Below are 13830 nucleotides of genomic sequence, written 5' to 3'. Positions count from 1 at the left end.
GATTTGGGAAGATGAGAGAAAGGCAGAGACAGGAGAAGAGGAAGAGAAAGTGAGGCGTTGGCTATAAACTCTGTCAGATGAGGCACGAGAGAGAAGAAGTGCATCCACAGTTTGAAGAGAGGGATGGCACAAGAGCATGATTGTACTCTACATGTGTGAAGGCCTAAAGGGCGCGGCTTGGATTCATGTGTGAGAAATGAACGAAGTAAGGAGGGGGGGAGAAAGAGGGGAGGGGTGTAACAGATGGAGGGAAGGAGTTAAGTAACAGGAGAGGAGGTAAAGACGAAAGGTTGCGTGCTTTGGTGTGTGGAGAGGATGGATAAAGACACAACACAGCAGCAACAACTCAGTGGTGTGGACGGGTTGTTTGCAACACACACACACACACACACACACACACACACACACACACATAGTTTCAGTTGGATTTACGCACTAAAATCTCTCCAGACTGCCAAAATCCACATGATAGAAACTTGAGTTGATACAAATATGTCACTGCATTAAGCGTTACGAGTACGAGGGAGCGTTTTGAGTCACTTTTTTGTTTTGTGAGGAGAATCTTCAGACACTACTCAGGGCTTCAAGATGTACTGCCAACTCCTCTGCATGATTTTTACATAAACATTGATATCCTCCTATTAAGCATCAGTCAGAGTGCTCTGTGACATCCCACCCTCCCTCCCTGTTGCTTGTGCTTAAAATACGGTCACATTACATTAACGCTCAACAATATTTCCCCACACACACACATACACACATTAAAATAACTTGCTTTGCCTTTTCTTCCTTCCATCCATTTTCTTATGTAATATGACCTTCTAATTTTCTTACATCCACCCTCACTTCCTACTGTTATGTTTTGTCACACACACTCCTCCCTCCTCTACATCCTCAAATCCATCTTAAACCTGTGGAGCACATCATTCCTAATCTTTGTTCCTTCTCTCAGCCCTACAGTCCATTTTCTCCTCTCTCATAGTCTCTCTATCTCTTTTAAATGCTCTCTCTACATCCCGGCTCTTGTGTCACCTCGTGCAATCTTACTCTGCACTCTTCCCTATCTGCTTTATTCCCCCTAACAACAAGATTTATGCTTTAATCAGATAATAGGTCGCAGTGGAGAGTGTCAGGAATAATAACTGAGACAAAAGTGACAGAGAGTAACGATAACCTGCAAAAGAAATGTCACAAGAGAAACACTTAAACCCACAGTGGTGTGAGCACTTTTTATAGACTACATAAATCTACGAGGGGAAGGTGATGTCCTGGGGAAAAAAACCTTTAAATTCCAACTACTCTGTGCTGCTTGATTGGGTTTTCTCCTGGGCGGTGTTGCTCTGCTCGGCCACATTGCCTCATCAGACCCGACTCTTCTCCCCTCTCATGGGGAGACAACTGATCCTAGTTCAGCTGTGAGCCACGTGTGAACAGGCCAGCTCAGTTGATTGATAGCTCAACTGAAATATCACTCACAACCACCCTCATTAAACACATCACCACTATGGCTACATACTCCTACATAATGTGTGATTATATTATTAGTGCTATGTAGACTAGCACTAATAATATGGTTAATAGAAACTGTTTGATTGGTACACAATTAATTGATTATTTACAATTGCTAGCTTAACTTTAAGCTTAAGTGTTTTAGTCATCTACAAACAACATGAAAATGTGAAATGTGTCTACATGGGAGCATACAAGTCAACATAAATGTGGAATAAAGTTTCCAATAATAAATGAATAATTCATGAATATTTACTTGGGTGTAAATTAAACTTTCTTTAACAAAAACCTTTTTTTTTTTTCACTATATTTTTGTAACCACATGATTTAGTTATTTCCTGGAAATATCTTAGGAATGTTGATTGTTAACAATCTGGAACAAGCTGTGAAATAAATGCACAAAAAAATAGTACACAAAAAGGGTAATTATGCCCACACACTCACACACACTGCATATACAGGGTCCACTGTCAAATTGCAGAAGATAAAGCTGAGCATTAATGTGCTCGACTTTCACTTTTATGATGCTGAATATTCACACACACACACACATATATACAGGAAAACTAACAAATAAAAGCTTGTGTGATGTGCACACAGGAGTATACACAAACTTAAACAGACAGACCCCTTGGAGCCAAAACAATCATTTCTAATTGAGTTTTCCTTAATGATAACACAAGCTGGCTCTGTTTCCATGTACCTTCCTATGTAAAACACACTCAAAGTCAGGCACATGGACACACAGACAGACACAGGCATGATGGTAAACTCAGGGAGGATCATGGGAAGGGTATTTTTAGCATGCTGCAATTGGTGTCTCCAGGGAGACTGGGAGCATCAGCTGCTCAACTAACGCTTTCTGTCTAAGGGTTGTGCATGTGCTTCTTCATACACAAGGGAGACCCCATGTGACTTTCCGGAGGTCTGTGGCAGCAGGGCATCACGTGTGTCTGCTTGTGTGTAGAGTAAGTCATATCATACCGTTGTCTGTGGCCGTCTCTTCGTATTCGTTGGTGGAGGGCAGTGCAGGTACCAGCGGTTCCATGTTCATGATGAGGTTTTTATGGCTCAGAGAGTTAAAACTTCGACTCTGACCAAACTGGGCTCTGAAAACACAAACATCAACTACATTGACTGCGTCGTGCGTTACGTTGAGATGTGTATCGTTTTGCGTAATCAAAGTATATCTGCGCTCTTTTCACAATCTTTCCTTGCGCAATTAGAGCTCCATACATGGATTATAATTAGATCTTGTACTTGTAATCTCCCTCAGTAGTAGCGTACTGTACATAATTAAGCAGATAATAACCTAATTATAAATACCGGTTTAATAACTGTGTGAGAGAGTGCAGGTGATTTGTCACTTGTCCTTACCTGCGCACTTCTGGTGGCTCTCTCTGAATCTTCGAGCTGGCTTCCATCACCTCCTTGGCTACTCTTCCGCTAACAGGGAGAAACACATTCATGGCAAGAAAGACAAAGACAAAGAAAAGGAAGTGTAAATGTCGTAACTATACTGTTTTTCAGAAAACACGATTACAAAGAGCTTTACAAAATACAAAATACAAAATACAAATGTTTTTCAAAGCAAAGACTAAGGCAAAGGTCACCGAAAGTGGCTAACAAGTAACATTGACAGGTCATTACTATTCACAGAAGCAAATCTATAAAAGAGTCAACCACTTCCTGTTTTAAATTGACAAACATATGGATTTCCCTGGACTCCTCAGGCTTCTAGCCCTTCTGGCTAAAACCTTGATATCATTTAAGTAGAACTATAAGTAGGAGTCTGACTGATATGACTACATCAGAAGAGAAACATGGCATTTTTCATCTGTATTTAGCGGTTGTTGCTCATATTCAGTGCTGTTTCTGTGCTGCTGAGTGGGTAGCTTCCTGCCAGCAGGGTCAGTCGCTCCATTAGTCTGATTGTTGGGCGACTGGAGTTTCTGGACTCTGACTGCTCTGGTTAAGCCAGCAGGCTCCACTAGCCCACACATTAGTCTATTGTTGCTGTGATCGATGCTTAGGTTGTAAATTAGAGGGTGAGATGAAACATCTGGGGTTGTAGGCACCCACTCGATAGTACAAGTGGAGAGTCACATAAATACTGTGTGCTGGCAAATGTGGGTCTATGGTGGTAAAAAGCTGTATGAGGAACTGCAGTCGACTAAGATAAAGATCTGCTCTGCTTTATGAAAACCGCCTCTGTTTGTGGATCACAAATCTCTTTCCTCTTTGCATTTGCACAAATGACCAATTCCCATATTTCAGAACAAACTCCACCATATGCTATTACTCATCATTGAGCCCTTAAGCCAAACTGCTTTAGCGAGCTGATGAAATGGAGCAGACTGAATTGTAGGCCTGGTAAAGAGCTTTGTCTGAGAGGAGAATTGGAGCTAACTTGGCTTCGATAGCATGTTTATTTAGAGGCTTTCCTGTTATATTAGGGTCAGTAAATCACAGAGGCTAACGCTAAGCCGGATGTAGGTGCTGATGTACAAAGAGGAGAAGCAGCATGTTGATGGACTCAAGGTAAATCATTACACATCTTTTGGCGTCAGAATTCTGTCTGTCATTGTATTGTCTCTTACGCAAATTGACTTGAACAGTGTCTCACCTGTATCTGAACCGACTGCCTTTGAAGAAGATGTTACTGCTGGAAACTGTCTTTATCTGACTTGACTTTGCACACCTGTCAGAGAGAGGGAGGAAGACACGAAAAGAGATGCAGACAAAGAACTTCATTATGACAAAAGCACAACCACTGAACAACTCGTTCTTGTCAAAACATTTTCATGGGTTTTTGTTTGTGACTGTAACACTAACCCTGTGCACAGATTGCCTCATAGAACGGGTTTCAAGTTGTACCCTTTCAAAAAAACGTAGGTCAAAACTTCATGTGTAGTTCAGGATCATTTGTCATGCAGCAGAGATGGTGTCAGTGGAGTACAACACACACACACACACACACACACACACACACACACACACACACACACACACACACACACACACACACACACACACACACACACACCTCTGCTCTACTAAGCGTGTGCGTGAGAGAGAGAGAGGCAGCATGTTCGCAAAGCTCTGCTTGGTTGCAATTTACAAACTCAATTCACTCTGATTTGATTAAGCTGGCTCTGATGCTGCTTGTTCGACATCTGAGATGACATGCCCTCCCTCTCTGTCCGCCTCTTAGAGACACATGAGCTGCTGTCATTAAGAAGTCAATATCCAGGGTTTTATGGGCGAGAGCTGTTATGAGAACGCTTTAATAACTTCATTACGTTTTCCTTTTGTAAGCTTTTTAAAAATGTTAAGTCATTTAAACAAGATGACACAAGATCGGTGGGGAAACTGGCTCATTGTAGCTGTGAATAAAATAGTATAAAGCATATATAGCAGGATGAGTGAAGTGAAGCTGTGTTACAAAACAGCCCTCAATTTCTGCATTCAAACCTTTGGAAAATGTTCAAAGGTTGGAAATGCTCCTCCAACCTGACTTCTCCACATAACATCTGACCAGCTGTTTACAGCCAGTGACCCTTCTCATCCCACTCCTCAGCCTTCTTGTTATCAATTCTCTCCCAAGGCAAGAAGTTCTCTCCTTTCTTCCTTTGAACTCAGGAGTCCATCTCATTTAAGGATTTAAAGGACATTTTCTAATCCAGGCTATTGTTTGAACAATGTGTGTCTTCATTGGAACTGTTGTGATGAACAAGATGAAGATACAATCTTACAGTCTTGAGATCCATCAGTTGACTAAACAATCTCAACATAAGGTCTACGCTGTTTAAAAGCTTTTGTTTGTATCACACAATATTTCTCAGCAGATGGACTTGGCCTGCTGTCCAAGGAATTTCAGATGTTCAAATTTTACACTTCAGAGATTTCTCGTTCTTGTGGATAGGGCTGCAACTAAAAATTATTTTCATTATCAATTAATCTGATCCTTTGATCCTACCCAAAGACATTCAGTTTAACAAATGATCACATCTGAGATGCTGGAACCAGGTAATGTTGAGCAGTTTTACTTGAGAATTTACTTAAAAAGGTTAAAATATTTAAAATTGTTGGCGATTCATTTACTGGTGATAAGCTAATGAGTTAATCGACTCATCTCGTCAGCTCTACCTGTTGGCTTAAAGACTGAGAGTTCATTTCTTGACCTTGGAAACAGGCAGCAGTTGAGGGATATGTCATATTGCGATCTGATCTCTCCAGGCTGTCAGAGGAGAAGGGGGGATAGTTTGAGTCTTTTAAAAAGTGTTTGGATGTTTTGCTCAATGAAGTACACAAGGAGTGTGATCACAAGTCTGAAAACCTCCACCGCTGTATAACTATAAAGTGCAATAAATGTATTTGCTGCTCTTCCCACCGAACCCTGACCGAAGCAACAAGCTCATTCATTTTGTTTGTGTACAACCTTGTCGCAACCATAACCACAGACAAAGTTTAGTCTCTCGATTCTCTCACTTTCGCCTTCACCGCAAGCCTGTTTCCATTCCTGACACACCGGCTGCGTCAATAGTCACTATGAACTCAGAGCGTCGGCCTCAGAGCGATCAGCTGCTCCCCAAGTGAAGGACAGCAGCATATCATATATTATATATATATTATATTATATATATATATATATATAGTAGCAGCAAATCATTATACAAGAGTGATAGTGTGCTAAAAATCAAAGTAGAACACGAAGGACAGCACATTTTAGCCACTTGTGAGTCCTAAACAGAAAAAAAGACAATTTTTAGTTGGAGTAATGCTTTACATTCTCAAGTGTCAAGAACAAGAACAGCTCAATACATTTCCTGAATGTGTGTGTGTGTGTGTGTGTGTGTGTGTGTGTGTGTGTGTGTGTGTGTGTATAGACGCACTTGTAAAAGGCTTGGTTCTCCACCCCACATTTCCATAAGTGCTTACAGGCAGCAGGGGTCGAGGTGTGAAATGTCAACACCAGTTTCTTCTGCACAGAAAAGGACAAAGACAGAGAGAGAGAGAGAGAGAGAGAGAGAGAGAGAGAGAGAGAGAGAGAGAGAGAGAGAGAGAGAGAGAGAGAGAGAGAGAGAGAGAGAGAGAGAGAGAGAGAGAGAGAGAGAGAGAGAGAGAGAGAGAGAGAGAGAGAGAGAGAGACGGCGAGGATGAGAAGTTAGATTACCAAAATACGTGTCAATAAGGACAAGAGAGAAGTGCTAAACACGGTGAGAGGGAGCTGTGCAAAATGCTGACCCACGGACCCGAAACCGAAAGCTTAGCAAGATGCCAGACAGATACAGTGATTTGGTCACAGTGTTTAGCAGTAAAAAGGCTTGTAGTTTGCAGAATAGGGTTTTTTATAGACTAGGAGTGGGATATATTCCTGTAAATGTCTAGTTTTCAGTCCTGTGTGTCTGTGAGATATCAGATCAATGCTGCTGAACAAAAGGGCTGGAGGGAGAGTGAGAGAGGGAACACTGAGATCAATAACACGGGAGTGCACTGATTAGTTTGTTCCCTTTTCTAAAGCTCCTTAGTCAGCCATATTGCTAAATATGGCTGACTACATGGCTTGTCACACATCAGTTATATTAGGCGTGCAGTTGTGATTTACACATTTAAGTGCTGCAGTGGCAATGACGTGTGTGTGAGTGTGTGTGGTCATACTGTAGGTACGTTTAAATATTATTAACAAAATATCTTTGGTCTCTCTTTGACTGACATGCAAAAGTGCTTTTACAGCATAACTTGACATTATATTATTGAACTCCTAAAAAACATGCACTATAGTATTACTCAGAGTATTATATCAACGGCATTTAATAGGATGCACTTATTTGCTAGCTACTTTTCAACTGCTATCCTCTGGTGTAATGTTAAAACCATTTAAATTAACCATTAACATTTTATTTCTAAACTGGGACACCAATAGCTAACTAAAGAAACGGGAGCTTAGAGAAAATGATACAATAGCTCAACAGCATTTCAAGCAAGTGTTGCAGTAATAAAGCCGTGAGAAGTTGCCATCAGCTCAAAGTGGGACAGTTTAGTTAATGTTTTCCAGGCTAAATAACGGAGGTGAGGCCAAAGAGTGAAATCATGCAGTGACTCATCATACATCAGTACACAAATTAAAATCCTGATAGAATGTAAATATATAGTATAAAACATACGCACGCACACACACACACACACACACACACACACACACACACACGAAATACATGAAGAAATCAACTATTTTCTCAACACAATGTCTGACATTTATTACATGACATGGACAGAGTTATAGATTATGCTTGTTAATATCGCATAATCTATAGTTTACTGATAATGGAGCTATGAAGCCTATTCTGATAATGTGGCTATGGACAGGGATAGGGAGGCTGATTTAAATTTCAATCATACAACATAATATTTGTATTGACAAAGACTCAAAATAACCGTTTGCACACATAAATAAATACATTGAATGAAATGATATGAAACAGATATATGACACAAACAGATAATGACCACAGTAAACGATGAAAGATGTTCCTCCAATCATAAAGTGAGGTGAGGGCAGGATTGTAGTGAGAGGCATCAAATTGCTTTGTGCTACTATTATTACTTGTATTTACTCACCAGTGATGACTATGTTTACACACAGAGAGAAGAGACAGAAACACAAAGATAAAACTGCATCTTCAGCCATTCATGAGTTGCCAAACAGACAGACAGACTGATAAAGTAAGGCAGAGATGAGAGGTTTAAGCTTCTGTAATGAAGATAATAGTTATGAGATTGATTGGCTGATTGGTAGATTAAAGAGCAACTACAGTGATGACCGTTTCCAAGTCTTTTAAAGGCACCTCTGACTGAATCAATATGGGTTAGTGTGAGAGTCAAACAGCAACATGAGACACAATCTGCTGTAGCTCTAGCAAAATAAAGGTGCTTTGCACATTTATGAGGCATAATAAACCAGAACTGCTGCTCAGAATCTACCACAGCTCTGGACTGGAGGACAAACACCGAGTGTACAGATGAAACATGTGTCCCAAATGCAAGAAACCAGTAGGCTACTAGTAATTTAACATGTTTTAAGTCAGTATTTGTGGTCAGTTTCAAAGATGTCATATCATTTATGTATTTGTAAAAGATGTTGGACGTGTCCTAACATGGATGCAGTGAAGGAGTCTCATATTTGGGCCACAGTCGACACATAATGTGAGCGAGGAGGTTAGTCGTAACACACCCACCATCCTGTTACAGTGAATCCTGCCTGTTAAGGAGATCTGAAACAGCGACACACACATATACAGTGTGTGTGATGGCAGACAGGATTACATAGACAAACAGCATTTATCTGATGTGACCATTACACAGGTGAGGAAAAGGGAAAGAAAGAAGCGAATTGAATAAAGGAGGTACAGTACACTTGAAAGGTCAACTAACAAAACACAGATGGGTTACATCTACATCAAAGTCATGCTATTCGTTTCTCCAGAAGTACTGAACCCCACAAATGTTAAAGGTTGGGATCTAACAGGGCAGCATGATGGTGACTACAAGAATATATAATTCATCATCAAGATGGAGGAAACTACACAGCATATTTTACTATTCATTTTTGCCCTTTAGAGGAGAAAGAGCATGCAGGAGGAGACACTGCACTCACCTCTTTCTGAATCCCAATGACGTAAAAGGTTTTCCCTTCGAACTTCAGCTTGCTAACATCAGCCCTGCAAAGAACCATGGTATTATGACTGAATACATATATACATGATCAGGGTTAAAATTAGGCTAAAACATACAAATACATTTGGCTTAACAGCTGAGAAAAAATAAAGATAGGATTAAATGTGGTGCGGTATGATTAGTTTTTATTTGTCAAAGCTGTGCTAAAGTCCTAAAAGCCATGACACACAATACTGTAAATGATGAGTTGTTTACATTTGGATCTATTAACAGTGAGTACATTTATTCATGTATTGTACATAAGTACAAACTTTGAATGTGTATGCTATTTATACTTCAGAGAGGTAAATATTGCTCTTTTTACTCCAGTGCACTTTATAAGACAGTTACTAGTATTAGGTTTCAATGATTATCATAGCATATAATCATCTTATAAAATATGATGCATCAGTAACAACATTTATAACAGAACAACATGGTTAAAGGGGTCTCCCTTATTCTTATCAAAGTAGATTTAGCTGTAAATGCAGATGTATTGCTTTACTTGTGAAAAGGATCTTTACTTTTCCCACTCCTGCCTTTTTGTTTTTACTACCAGGCGTACCAGTGTACTTTATTGTCTACCAAACAGTTATAATGTACAGCCGATAAAAACATCCCCAGATACTGCTAAATGTTCTCACAAAAGTCCTGCAGGATATTCATAAAATAATTGAAGTAAGATCATCTGAACATGAAGTTTCCTTGAGTTTAACTTTTGTATATTTGACGTTATCATCTTATGAATTATATGTACGGTAACTCATTTGTAAGTCAAAGACCATCATTTTAAATTGCTCCTATTAAAATGATATTCAGCTCCATCAGAGTGTGTTATGATTAGATTTGAAAGAGGCTACACATTTCATGTCCACACTTACATATTTTAAAAATATTTTTCTATCAAGGATTATGGACAAAGGTGTACCATTTGAGGAGATGGATCCTCTTGTTTCCCTGGAAGACCACAAAACCTGTGGCTGTGAACCCAAGAAAGGCTGTGGAACCTGTGAAATCCTGCACACACACACACACACACACACACACACACACACACACACACACACACACACACACACACACACACACAGTGTGTGAGAAGAGTGAGAAGAGGCAGCGCACAGCATTACATGATACAGGTGGGTTAACAGCGGGGATGCAAGTGAGCCATCATTAATCTCCATGGTAATGGCGCCTCCACAAAATCCCTTGTTTGTTTCAAACTTCAACCCCTTAATTTGCAGAAACTGGCGTCAAGAACAAGGCACAGAAAATACAGGTGTGATATAGTGAGGCAAAATGAAACCAGGAACACAATATGTTCCTGTCACTCCACCACATCATTGTTTATCATCTGTAGGCTTCCTTTCCTGTGCTGGCGTGCCTCTCTGTATCTCTCTGTGTATCACTCTCTCTCCCTCTGTCTTCCCAATAGTTTCTCCGATTCTTGATCTTGACAGATCTGCATGTGCGTGATGCTACAGCGCTGGCAATAACAGTCATGTCCAGCAAACCAAATTAACAACTGCCCAACTGACAAGAGCAGGGCAGATAAAGGGAATCCTCTCCAACAGACAGATTTTAAATATCTTGTTAATCTGCTCAGCATGCTTTGATACGCCAGTCCATGGGAGAGTGTCCCTATTTCACACTGTGACAGGGCGGAAGATGAACAGAGAGGTCGAGAATGAGCGGATAGCAAGATGTAAAATATTGGTTTTCTTTATCAGATTCAGTTTGTTCCATCTATTACAATGGTACAATAACATGACGAGAAAAGTACAAGCAGTAGCAGTATCACAGTAGAAAGCAAGGTGCACATTTAAAGTGTCAAATATACCAAAATACTGACAGTGAGATTGAGTCAATGACATGGACTTGCTGAATCAATGATATTCTGTGAGGGTTTCTGTGCAGACCAGATTCTTTTTGTTTACCAAGATAATGTTGCACGAGGTGCTAATGTAAACTAGCAGCTGACCTCGACCTTCGCTCACTCATCTCACCTGTCTCACCCAGTACTACTCCTCTCAGGTTTGCTGAAAGTCTGCTGTCAGTAAAGTTATTCATGTGTATATTCATCCATTTAATATGCAAATGAAGGACAAACAAGCAAAGTGTAAAGAGGATAGGTGAGTTTATGTTTACAATTTGCACTCTCTCCACTGAAGCCAGAATTTGTACTGCATGAACAACTTTGGTAAATATTTACGTCTGTAAATGAAATCAACTTTTAATAAATAACGATGCCAAAATAATGCTTTGTTCACTGTTGGCTCTTAGATTAACAATTTTTTAATTTTTTTTCACAGTAGCAACAGAAAGCGTAACTTCATACTTATATAAATCCATTATGTTTATGTATATTGTATACACACACATACAGAGAGAGGGATAGTGAACAACTTGTGACAAAGGTGGACACATGAGGTGGAGGCCCTCGAAGAAAGTGAGATCTTTTTCTGTAAATTATGATCAACAAAATGCAACAATAATTTGTATAGAACTGAACACACTGAACACACTGAACAGACTGTATAGACGCTCCGCTAATGTTACCTTGCATGGGTGAGGGTCAACTCCATACGTCTCGAGGCTGTGAGCCCTTTGGAGCATGTTCAACTCTGCAAATGCAGTACACTGGCCCCTGAAAGAGAGCAGAGAAGAAGAGAGGAGAGGAGAAGTTTATTTAAAATGAAACACATTGATGCTGTCAGCGTATGGAAATAAAAATAGCAGTTATAGTCTACAGTTTATCTATTTTTTCACTATTGTGTGTACATACAATAGCAGCATGTGCTGACTATGAACTGTTAATTATATGTCTTCTATCACAGAATGTGTCTGAGATAAATACTGTTGTGAGTTTAACACATTTTAGTAAGTTATTACATTTGGCCCAGTTTTTGATCATCTGTTAGCATTTTGCAGAAACATATTAACAGAGGCCAAGTGTACGCCTGATACGCTGATACTCATCCTGACGCCAGACAAATAAATCAACATTATAATTATACACACATACATCTGTCTCTATGCACATAGAGTAAAAAAAAAAAAAACATTTAACAACTGCTTAAAAACTCACAGACACACACAGTGCACCCAGTAAATCACCTGAAGTGTCTTTCTACGGCTCAGTTGTAATCTACATGCTGTTAATCCTGTCTGTCAGACCCATCAGGGCACACAGAGGGCATTTGGCATCATCTGCCTCTGTGCTGTGGGAAATGAAGGATTTGTCTTTGATGTTTATATAATCGCTGCAAGTGTGACGGTCACAAACCTAACAACATCACTCATGAGCTGTAGCGATGATACAAATAAACACCCCGAGGGGGTGGGGGGTTATGTATAGCAAAGACGCAGCTACAAGACAAACAACTCCAGACGACACACACAAACACATCCACACACATCTGTTTCACGTGAGCTCGTTCTTGTGTATTTCCATAATCTTCCTCTGTCTATCATGTGACCTTATTATTTAAGAATTTATCAGGGCCGTGCAGAGTCTCGAGTAAGACTACGAATGTGGCATCAGTTTCTTTCATCATTATGTTTCTGCAGCAACCTCTGCATGCATTAACCTCCTCTTTTAAATCAGCCTTTTCCTCATATTACATTTTATTCCACATCCAACTTCTCTCCTTGAACAAGCAGAGAACATGCCAGAGTGTATATTTATTTATTGTTTCTGAGTTTTCAGGGGATCCAAACGCAGGGCGTCTTTTTACAAACATCTAACTCATTTTATTTCATCCACCCTGTATGTTTGATTTTAATCCAAATGTAAATTCTAAAAATCCTGCAGTAGCAAGCAAGGTGTCCAAACCAAGACATAAATACATAATTCATGCTCATGCAAATTAATTTCTGTTTTTATTTACCTACAACTGAAATACCTTCTGAAATGCAATGCACCACAAATCTCTAGGCATCATCACATTTGGTCTCTACCCAGAACAACAGAAAGTGCTTTTTTTTCTGTCTGCAGTAGAACATTGTCTTCACAGCCTGTTTTGAAAACACAGATCACAGGAGTGAGCATCCACGCCTGTCATCAAAATCAAACAGTAAACTGATAACAAAGACGCAGCTCCAGAAAACAAACAACCCCACCAGGCGACACACCCACGCATGCACGCACACACACACGCACACACACACACATTGTTTTACCTGAGCTCGTTCTTGTGTATTTCCATAATCTTCCTCTCCAGTTTGAGGGATTGTTTTGGGAACAGTTTGAAGTCCCTGATGTAGTCTGACGGGTGCTCCTCTGGGTCGTAGTCCCCGAGCTCAGCTGGAGACAGAGGATGATAACAGTGTGACAATGGTTTAATAAAAACAGGTTAAACAGTTTAGAAAATGTGTAAATGTGCTATATCTGCTTTAAAGGAATAATTCACCATTTTCAAACAATAGCAATTCAGCATTCTATATAAATGCTTTGCACAGAGCGAGGCCAGCTGTTTCCCCCTCTTTCCAGTATTTATGCTAAGCTAACTAGCTGTTTGGAGTAGCCTTATAGTCGACGAATAGATATGAGAGTGGTATCATTCTTCTCATCTAACTCTTCACCAGAAAGGTAATAAGCATATT

At 40.0% G+C, this 13830-nt stretch overlaps 1 protein-coding gene across 1 annotated transcript in view; it reads right to left on the bottom strand.

Moving 5' to 3' along the window:
- Nucleotides 1-13830, bottom strand: part of frmd3 (FERM domain containing 3) — a 52163-nt gene that overhangs the window by 10851 nt on the left and 27482 nt on the right. The window contains 8 exon segments of the mRNA XM_029440475.1: nt 2494-2618; nt 2887-2955; nt 4136-4210; nt 6405-6493; nt 9167-9230; nt 10154-10242; nt 11785-11872; nt 13408-13531. Of these exon segments, the coding sequence (XP_029296335.1) occupies nt 2494-2618; nt 2887-2955; nt 4136-4210; nt 6405-6493; nt 9167-9230; nt 10154-10242; nt 11785-11872; nt 13408-13531 (723 nt within the window).

The sequence above is a fragment of the Cottoperca gobio genome, chromosome 9, assembly GCF_900634415.1.
Source record: "Cottoperca gobio chromosome 9, fCotGob3.1, whole genome shotgun sequence".
Lineage (NCBI taxonomy): Eukaryota > Metazoa > Chordata > Actinopteri > Perciformes > Bovichtidae > Cottoperca > Cottoperca gobio.
Note: the sequence above shows the minus strand (reverse complement) of the source record. Positions and strands in the feature narration are given on the sequence as shown.